Genomic DNA, 11,215 nt, shown 5'->3' on the forward strand with positions numbered 1-11,215 from the left:
TAAACTTATAAGTTAGATCGTCAAACATAAACAAAAACTATCAAAATACATTGTTATTTTTAAAGTAAGATAGAAAACCAAAGTACATTGCTATATTTTGCACTTGGGACAAAAACCAAATTACCAAACTTTTTAGCAAATAACCACCACAAAACCAAAACTACCAAATCAACATGCATTTTACGATACTAAAGTAGATTGCTATTTTATCTGTGATGGTTGTGATGGTTGCGAAGGTTGTGGTTATGATTATGGATTTGGTCACGACCATGATTATTACCTTGTCCATAACCAGAATTGCGGTTATGATTATGGATTTGGTTTCGATTAAAATAGCCATGGCCTCGTTCTCGACCACGACCACACCCTCATTCATGTGTATTGTTTCGATGACCATCAGTATTTCTAGCATTTTCTTCAGGAAGTGCTACTGATCCCGTTGGACGAGATTCATGGTTTTTCATCAAGAGCTCATTATTTTGCTCTGCAACAAGCAGGCATACATTCAGTTCAGAATATCTTGTGAACTTTTGCAACCGATATTGTTGCATCAAGGTAATGTTTTTTGCATGAAACGTGGAGTAAGTTTTCTCCAATATATCTTCATCAATAACTTCTTGTCCACAATACTTGAGTTGTGAACATATTCTGAACAAAGTTGAGTTGTATTCATTTACTTTCTTGAAGTCTTGAAACCTTAGTGTTCTCCATGCATCTCTAGCATTTAGAAGTATAACTTCCTTTTGATGATCAAATCTTTCTTTCAATAGATTCCAGAGAATACTTGGATTAGTAATATCAAGATATTCAAATCTCAACATGTAACGCCTGTGTTTCTGGGCTTGCCATTTTTAGCAATGTAATAGTCTAGGTTAACCTTGTAACTCAACTTGAAATAATAAGAATGTATTATTTGTGAATTATGTGATTTATGTGTTTATTTTCTTGATTTTTATAATTTAATGAATTAAGAATAAAATAAGCGTAAAAATTAAAGTGTGAGATAAGCCTGACATCTTTGCATAAAGTTGTAGTGGTTGAAACAAGGATTCCGGAGATATAAGGAATGCCAAAATCCGAGTTATAACGAAGAAGTTATGACCTGTCGAAGTTTCGAGACAGAACCGGTACGACGCCGAGTGACGTAAAATATGAATTTAAGATAGAGCGATATTTAGCCTTAGCGATCTAAACGAAAGTCGTAGATTTCGTTAAACCGAGAGCGTGCATAAAAGGAACGCCCAAATCTGACTTCGTATGAGGAAGTTATGATTTTTCTAAGTTTCGACTTAGCAGTATGCAGCCCGAATACTCGATTTGAGATCGAGCGGTTTTTAGCCGAAACAATCTAAATGAGAATCGAAGATCTCATTGTTAGTAGAGAAACGATGAAAAGTTAGGCGAGAACGGACGTCAGACGAAGAAGTTATGAATTTATAACGAAGTTTTTCTGTCCCGGCCTTCTAAAAATAAATAATAAAAATAAAAGTATAAATTAGCCAATGGAGTCTAAATGAAAGTTGTAGAGTATGGTCTAAACTTCGCGTGGATATAAAGAACGTCAAAAACGGAGCTCGTATGCGAAAGTTACGCAATTTAGAAAATTGACAAGTCAATTACGCCCCGCGTAATTTGAGTACGCCCTGCGTACTCAGTCGGATGCAACTTGTCTGACCAATACTCGAGTGCCAACAGTCGACGCACGCAGTGACGTCAAAGTACCCCCCGCGTAACCCGAGTACGCCCCGCGTAATCCCAGACCTAGCAGCCTATAAATAGAACTCGAATTCAGCCATTTTCTCTTGTTCAAACTCTTCTCTCTCTAAGTTTTGCCTCGTTTTGTGTGCCGTTTATACCCCGAAGCCCCGTTAATATTCCCGAGCCCCGAAGCAAGATCCGAAGCCCCGAGAATCCCGAAGAGCGTTATTCCCGAGCCGAAACGCTGCCCGCGAGGAGCCCGGTTTTGTGAAGATCTTCCAGATCTACGGAGAAACACCTCTTCTGCAAGTCGTAGTGCTGCCCGATCATCTTCTGATCAAGTGAGTGTGTAGTTACTTTCATTCCAACACAATATTATGAAGTATTTTATATAAAATACGTGCTATGTGTATATATTTTGTTGTTATATATGTGAATGTATACTCACTCTCTTCTATCTTATAGATCTGATTATTTCTCTATGAAATACGTGTTATGTGTGTGTGCCTCATCTGTTATGTGAAAAATGTTTTGATTGAGCATGCTATACAGGTTTTGAAACTACGTATAAAAATGTATATTTTATCTACTAATATGTTGGGTAGAATATGGGTAGATAGTTGGTGTGTAATAAACAGATGAGAGGCCTCGATGTTGTTTTGATCCAGTCATCTAGCGGAATTTAGATGATGACCACGGACTTTTCTAGACAGTCCAGTGGAACGCTAGCAGGCTCATAACCTGTAGGTGTTAATGAACTTGGGTGTTCATTCGTTGTATTCCATCCCCCCCATGGTTGCCTTATTTGACTTATATTGCTGAGGAACCCCCAAAGCATGTGTAGTCGCCCCGATGAAATATTCTTAGACTAGGTCCCTTGTGTTAGTTATTTTAGGGACATAAAGTGAGAATAACGGGAATGGGTAACTGGGTTATTGTTGGTTGATAATAATTAATTTAATTATTTATTGTGGGACCAGGCTCCCAAGCCTGACCCACTCAGTTGATTTATTTTACAGGAAGTGGCGCAAGAGCTTAAGATGGGCAAACATCAAGTTGTTTTGTTTACAAGTCTGTATATGTATATATTTGTTGAAAGACTTGTAATGCTATCGTTTATGCTTTATGATCTGTATCGGAACATGACATCCCGACTTTTGACTATGAAATGAAATCATATTTCTTTATGAAATGTTTTGATAAATATCTATTTTATCATGTTTTGTTTTTGGGAACAAATTCCGCATCTCTTTTAAAATTAAAAGGATTTACTCTGAAAATTATTTTAAAAAGCATAAATGAAATCGGTATTTTCTGGCCGAGATTTGGGGGATGTCACACAACATTTCATCAATATGCTTACAAAGGGAAACTTGTACTTTCACCTTGTCTTGTGCCAAAAAATTATTAAATTCATATATAGCATTTGAGATTCCCATAGACTCAAGATGTATATATCATCCATGACACATAGTTTTTCCCACTAACTTCAAGTGCTGCAAACTTGAGTTTTGCTATGTTGGACATATTGTAACTATAAATTTAAACAAAATAACAAGATAAAAATTAAAATCCATTTATTTCAATATGTATTACACAAAGTAAAAGCGGGAGAAGATTCATCCCATACAATACTAAGAAAGGATAAAATATATTTGGAATGAGATTGAAAAATAGGAAGCTAAGTGCTATGGTCATTATTGTTGCGTGAGTCACAACTGGATGAATCATTTTGATCTTGATAACCTTAAGTAGGATAGATGTGAATGTCTACATATCTCGAGATACAAGATTAGTCTACCAAAGCTCTAAAGTTGCTACTTTCATCATTTATGTGAAATTTTATTTTTCACAATTCTTCTTAGACTTCTCGGTGTGGTGCGGTCTGAGACCGCGCTTCCATGCCAACTCAGCATGGAACACCGCCCCTAGGGTGCGGTTTGCTGCGGTCTAAACCGCGGTGCGGCCCCTCAAGACCGCGTTTTTTGATTGGCTGGTCACTTTTTGACCGTTGAAATTGAAGATTCGTTTTTTTTTCCCTATATATACACATATCAACTTAACTATTTTATTCACAACATAATCTTCTCTATCTCTCAAAATATATATATATATATTTTAAATCACTACTCTCCCAAAAATGTCATCTTCTTCATCTTCTGAAGAATTTCAGACTATTTTTGATACCGCTATTGCGTGTGTTCAAATGGCGGAACAAACATACAACGTTGTATGTAACAACGCAGCTGCAAGTTCTCAACAGAGAACACGAAGATACATTTACAGAAATCGTGAAGAAGCCAACCAACGTTTGGTACAAGACTATTTTGCAGAGAATGCCACTTACCTAGGGTATTATTTTCGTAGGCGCTTCAGAATGCTCAAAAGTTTATTCGAACGTATAGTTGAAGATGTAACGAGGGAGTGCAGTTTTTTGCAGAGAATGCCACTTACCAAGGGTATTATTTTCATAGGCGCTTCAGAATGCTCAAAGGTTTATTCGAACGTATAGTTGAAGATGTAACGAGGGAGTGCAGTTTTTTCCAACAACGCCACGATGCTAGAGGTACACCCGGTTTCACTCCGTTACAAAAATGCACGGCCGCACTTCGTCAGTTAGCATATGGCATTCCGTCTGATGCGTTAGACGAAAGTTTTAGGATGTCTGCTAGGATAGCACGAGACAGTCTCCATTTTTTCTGCAAAACTGTCATTCAGTTTTATGGTCCAAAATATTTACGTAAGCCTACACGTAATGACATTTTGCAATTGCAAGCTCATCATGCTAGTGTGCATGGATTTCCTGGAATGCTAGGAAGCTTAGATTGTCTCCATTGGGCATGGGAAAATTGCCCTACAGCATATCATGGGCAATTTACCCGAAGTGATCATGGTCACCCAACGGTAATACTTGAAGCAGTTGCATCACAAGATATGTGGATTTGGCATGCTTTTTTTGGTTCTCCTGGTTCGATTAACGACATCAACGTTCTTAACCGTTCACCAATATTTAACAACATATACGATGGATCCGCACCAGATTCTTCTTTTCAAGTGCATGGAACGCCATATAAGTATGGTTATTATCTGGTCGATGGAATCTATCCTGAGTATGCTGTGTTTGTTAAATCGTTTTCAGCTCCGCATGGTTCTAGACGAAAGAAATTCAAGAGAGCTCAAGAAATAGCTAGGAAGGATGTTGAGCGTGCTTTTGGAGCTCTGAAGAAATGGTGGTTCATATTGAAAAAACTAGCAGCTTATTTGGGCGAGGAAAAACTTCAAGAAATCATGTATACATGTATTATATTGCATAACATGATTATTGAAGACGAAGGAAGAGCGATATGTGCGTTTGACGACGAAGAAATCATACCAGAGACACAGCCAATAGAAATTGGTGGCGAAGAGTATATAAACAGGAGAGCAGAGATACGTTGCACCGAAACATTTCACAATCTTCGCAATGACTTGGTGGAACACATTTACAGGGTTCAAAATATTAACCTTAATTTGGATCCACCGGATGACCCCGAGGAAGAGTTCTCGGAGAATGACTTTATGTGGTTTCCTTTAGTTATTTTATTTATGTTTTTTAAGTTTCTAGGGTTATTTAAATGTCATGTGTGTGATTTTTTTTTTTGTTTTTTTTTTTTTGGTAACGCAATGTACTATTTTTTTTTCAAGTAATGAAGAATTATGTTTTTTTTAATTAAAATAGAAGGTATATTAAATTAAATTAGTTAAAAAAAAAAAGAAGTTTTATTAAATTAAAATACTTAAAAAAACAAAAAAATAAAAAAAATGAAAAGTGTGGCAAGAAACCACATTTGAGTGGTAAAAAATAACATGAGGCTATGTGGCGGGGGAGGGAGTGCGGTTTCGGTGGCACCACTTCCTCCAGCCTTATTTGCCCTTATTTCTATAAAATTTATTTCCAATGAATTAGTTGACTTCTATTAACATACATAAAAGTGCTACCTATCGTATTGTAATTTTTTTTCCTTTGGTGGTAATGTAAAATGATCAAATTACGCTTTTTGACCAACTGTCACTTATTAAATTTTCTTGTATTTTTCTCACTTGTTCACTTCTTTCTTACTTTCTAAACATCCAAATCCAAGTTTTTGGTTGTTACAAAGAAATCATAGACGGATGTAGAGGGGATGAACGAGTTGTGCCATAATTTAATAGGCCTAATGAAATAGAATTATCGTAATATCCATGTAAGCTTTTAAAATGAGGTGTAATATCCATGTATTAAGCTTTTAACCATTTTTCTTCAAATCATCACTATAACTTGTTATACCTACAATAAATGGTTATATTGATATATATTCTTTAAGCATATTAAAAGAGTTTAATGATAAATCACCTAAAAAAAAATACATTCAGTGACTAAACGGTAAATATCATTACCCTTATAAGTTATTAACGGTAACCTGATAGTCTTTATAATATGTACATATAAGATAAAATTATGCATTTATAATTATTCAAATCAATTTCAAATTTACCGTAATTCATATAAAAACATATGATGTGTTACACAATTTCCACTTTCCACCCAAACAAACATATATATCTTATAACATTACTAATGATATAACTAAATATACACTAAAGATAGAATGTTTTTTATAAAACGTTCCCATAATAAAATATAACAACCTTAACACAAGGGCAGATAAAACTTTCTTTCCTTATATAATGATGATCTGGGACACGTATGGCATTACTTTAACAAGTTTTTTGTTATAAAAAATAATTTTACAAGGTATAAATAATAAAGTATAATACAAACAACTTTTTATTATAAAAAATAAAAATATTGGAGAGAATTGGTCTGATATTCTGTTTTGTTAGACACAGAGGAGACTATAAATACACCCAAACGACATCATATTTGGCAGCCACATGGACTAAAATGGCAGCCTTGTATTCCGCCCTCTTCAACTTTTATTCCACACGCTGAGGAAAAAAAATAAACCCTAAATGATTTTATAAATATCACAAATCATAACAGCCCAAATCACCGGTTTTTAATCCGAAACATTGCGGTTTGTTTCGATATATCCTTAAATTTCTTCTTTTTTCTTCTTCTGTGTGATCGTTATTTTTGGATGTCAACCGGTGGCGCCACTACGAACCCCATCGCCGGCAGTTCTATAATCGGCATACAGTCAACCCATCGCCGCCGTATACCGGAACTAATGCCTGAACCGGTTGTTCCGACGATAGAGTCGCCGCCTACCGAAACCCCAAATGGGTATCAGTGTAATGGTTATTTAGATTATGTTTCAGAAACGACGGTTAACTGTTTAGGGTGTTGTACCGCCACTTGCCACCACCACCACCACCACCATAACAACTACTTCTTTCTACGAAAAGGGTCGCCGGAAAAACGGATTTTGAAGTCTTTGAGACAAGGGAAAAATCTAGGGCGTACCCTGTTTGGGTTTCTGATTGTGGTGGTGGTTTTTACGGTTTTTCTGAAGACTGCATATATGGCGGGGAGTCACGTGGCGGAGGCGGAGGGTGGTTATAACGCCGGAATGTTCATCTTGAGGGACTATAAACGCGATTCCGTTAAGGCGCAGAGAGTTTTATCAGACATTGATTCTTCCATGCCCATGAGAGCATTTGAAAAATACTCGAAGCATTCTGTAAGCATATATCTTTTTCTCATTTCCTTTTTTCTATTTCGAATTATCCTTAAACCGAAGAATTTTGATATAGAGAAATACAAAATCATGATCTAAGAGCTTAAATCTTCTGGGTTTTGTGGTTTAGATTTTACTTAATGATTCGAGTTTATTTAAATTGAAAAATCGAGTCTTTAAATTTTCGTATTTTCTGGGTTTCTACCCAAACCCAATAGAGAAATCAAAAATCATAATTACCGATATTGATTTTTAGTTCAATTTTTTATTGGGTTATAATCATAAATCATCGGATATTTTAATGGAATTATATTTATATATTTTTTTATTTGATTTGGTCAAGAACAAGGAGTGGGCATCAACAATGAAATATAGTCTTTATAGAATTTTGACGTTTGGCAATTGACCATAAGTCAAGCTCAGGTGAAAACTGAAATTGGGTTTCTACCCATTATCTTTTATGGCCTTTCCACTATTATATCCTGAAATTACCTTTTTACCCTCGTTAGAATGGAAAGTTCTTATATATCGTGGGTAGATAAGTAGATTTCTTTGAGGTCATAAAATGCCAAAAAAGATTATTAATTTAATCTTTAAAGCGTATTTTTTTAAAATAATAAAAAATTGGAACATAGGAGGCTATTTTTTTTATTAGATTTCTTTCAGGATTCTCGTAAACTTCCAAAACAGATTATTAATTTAATTGTACAAATTAAAAAAAACGCAATTTTATTTTGACACATGGAGCAATATAGAAGGGTGATTTAACCTGTGTAATTTCGTTGTTTTTATCCCACAGGTTGAAGAAATCTGGATGAAACCAAACAGCAATGACTATCATCAATGCATTGTTAGACCCAAAAACCGTATAAGTTAGTAGTCGAAATTATTCTTGTTTTTATCACATAATTCACCATCAATATCGAATATTAAATGTCATTTTCTAAACTATTTATTCGTTTCCTTATAGAAACAAACTCTGCGACAAATGGGTATCTTCTTGTTCATGCCAACGGTGGATTAAATCAAATGAGAACCGGGGTGAGTTGTCGATCAAAAATTCCTATGTATTTTTATATTAGTGTAACGAAATAAAACTTTCTATTTTTAGAAAATCTCTAACTTATTATCATCATAGATATGTGACATGGTTGCTATTGCCAAGATTATGAATGCCACCCTGGTCCTTCCTTCACTTGATCATCAATCTTTTTGGACTGATCCGAGGTACGAAATAAATATGACTAATTCTTTTACAAATACATTTTAAACATCATATATCCACACATCTTAATAATCTTCTTCTTATGAAGTGATTTTAAGGACATTTTCGATTGGAGGCATTTCATGGAAGTTCTAAGAGACGATATTGAGATCATAGAGTCTTTACCACCTGAATTCGCAACAAAAAAACCACATTTCAAGGCTCCTATTTCATGGTCAAAGGTGTGTATATAACTTAACTATATCTAATCATCTAATTCAAACCCAAAACCAAACTCTTTTTTTTTTCTCTCTCTTGTTCTTGTGACTTAAATCAATATATTGATCAATACAGGCAAGTTATTATAGAGGGGAGATGTCTTTTTTGTTAAAAAAACACAAAGTAATTCAGTTTACACATACCGATTCAAGACTAGTCAACAATGGACTCGCGTCGTCTTTTCAAAAGCTTAGATGTCGAGCCAATTATGAGGCCCTTCGTTACTCTGAGGAGATTGAAGAGCTCGGAAAAAAGTTGGTTTCAAGACTACGAAGCAATGGCGAACCCTTTATCGCGCTACATTTGAGGTAATATCTTTTCAAATCATGATGGTTTTGTTGGGTTTGACTTTCAAAGTCAAACTTATTACTTTCCAATTGCATCGTTACATGATATTCGATATCATTTTTGAAGATGGAATGTGGTCCTTTTGACTCTGAAAGCCGCGATTGGAGACAAACACAGCACTTTTTTCTATCGCATATCTTTATGAGTGCCATAAATTCGACCTTTAATTTCGCATATGAAATGTGGTTCCAAAACTGATTCTTGATTTACTTTGCAGATATGAAAAAGATATGCTTGCGTTCACAGGATGCAGCCACAACTTAACAACAGATGAAGCACAAGAGCTAAGAGCAATGAGATATGGTGTAAAACATTGGAAAGAAAAGGAAATAAACAGTAAAGAAAAGAGACAACAAGGGGGATGCCCCATGTCACCTAGAGAGGCTGCTTTGTTCCTTAAAGCCATGGGGTACCCTCCAAACACAAGTATTTACATAGTCGCGGGAGAAATATTCGGTAGTAAAAGCATGGATGCATTTCGAAATGAGTACAAAAACGTCTTTTCACATAGCACACTTATGACTCAAGAAGAGTTGGATACATTTAAGAACTATCAAAACCGTCTTGCGGCGGTTGATTACGTTGTTGCCCTTGAGAGCGATGTGTTTGTATATACGTATGACGGGAATATGGCAAAGGTGGTACAAGGGCATCGGAAGTTTGAAGGGTTCCGTAAAACTATTAGCCCTAACAGGTATTTTTACAGTCTTAATAGTCACAGTGTAAAAGTTACAATTCCAATGTGAATTGGCTACTTGTGGGCACTAGGTGTATACCTAATTTACATATGACGATGTCCAACCAGGGTTTGCTGGAAGAATAACTGTTTTGCAGAAACATACATACATACGTTATAACTTAATGATGGTTTCTTTGATTTTCAGGCAACAATTTGTAAAAATGATAGATCGATTGGACAATGGATTGATATCATGGGACGTATTTAGTTCTCGAGTCAAGAATATTCATAAAGACCGACTAGGTGCACCATCCGAGAGGAAAGTAGGAGAGTCTCCAAGGGTAGAAGAGAACTTTTACGCGAATCCGTTTCCAGGATGCATTTGTAAAAGTTCGAATGACAGATCTAACAGCACACAGTTTGATCAGAGACAGACCCCACGAGATTCGTTGTCATCACGGAAATAGGCATTTTTGCACTATTGTATAGTACACATACGTAGTCTTGCTTGACCGAGACAAAACACGGAGGTTTTATTTTAAATTTATATTTTTGGGCGTAAAAGTTATAGATTTTAGAAAACGGGGCATATATATTGAAATGATACAAATGTTATTTGCCATACTTTTTCACATCTTATACATATACAAATGAATGTAGGCAATTATATTTCACGTGATAAGAAAGATGATGTTTTCATGTTGGGTGTTTGTCACGTGCCCATCATGTGCATTTAAATCATGTACATTTTTTAGTGTTTTAAGCAAGAATTATATTTTTATTTTTGATACTTTTGATAAATTTATTAAAGAATAATTAAATTTTATAGCTGTTGTATCTTGATCGCTTAAATTCTTTCGAAGAGATTTAAAGATTAAAGATATAAATTTTACTTCTGTGATTTTTTAAAATTCAACTGAAAACAGTTAATTTCAGATATAGTCTAGAACAGTAGAACTCACTAAACAGTAGTCTACTTTTACCACTATTCCATATTAGATCACATAAAAGTTACATGAAATGATATAATTATTAGAGAACTAACATATGTATACCCCATACATACCAACATTCATGGGGTGAGTTTGTTTGAACAGATTATTTTGATACAAGTTAACATGGTTTGGTAGTTTTTTGTTTCTTTTCTCCTTCAAATCATATGAACATTAGTTTAGAAGTTGATGTATCGATTTGTAAGAAGGGTGTGTATGTGTTGTGCTAAATTTGGCCTTTTAGTTTGACACATAACATGATGAAAAAAGGGGGATTAGTCGGTGGAAATACGTTGTTTCAATTGAGTCATTGTTTGCAATAATTAAAATTTAATTTGTCAACAATAATATTAAA

At 35.0% G+C, this 11,215-nt stretch overlaps 2 protein-coding genes across 2 annotated transcripts; one reads left to right on the forward strand and one right to left on the reverse strand.

Moving 5' to 3' along the window:
- Positions 1–368: 368 nt before the first annotated feature.
- LOC145016118 (uncharacterized) lies at positions 369–821 on the reverse strand. Its single transcript, XM_078974531.1, has one exon. It carries the CDS (start codon positions 819–821, stop codon positions 369–371), a length of 453 nt encoding a protein of 150 aa, XP_078830657.1.
- Positions 822–6,596: 5,775 nt separating this feature from the next.
- LOC145017485 (O-fucosyltransferase 19-like) lies at positions 6,597–10,651 on the forward strand. The gene is made up of 8 exons (XM_078975509.1): positions 6,597–7,361; positions 8,158–8,230; positions 8,329–8,399; positions 8,497–8,585; positions 8,672–8,804; positions 8,917–9,149; positions 9,407–9,883; positions 10,074–10,651. The coding sequence occupies exons 1-8, from the start codon at positions 6,819–6,821 to the stop codon at positions 10,333–10,335; spliced, it is 1,881 nt and encodes a 626-aa protein (XP_078831635.1). The 5' UTR covers positions 6,597–6,818; the 3' UTR covers positions 10,336–10,651.
- The last annotated feature ends 564 nt before the right edge of the window (positions 10,652–11,215 follow it).

This window comes from Lactuca saligna, chromosome 9, assembly GCF_052625555.1.
Source record: "Lactuca saligna cultivar CGN05327 chromosome 9, ASM5262555v1, whole genome shotgun sequence".
Lineage (NCBI taxonomy): Eukaryota > Viridiplantae > Streptophyta > Magnoliopsida > Asterales > Asteraceae > Lactuca > Lactuca saligna.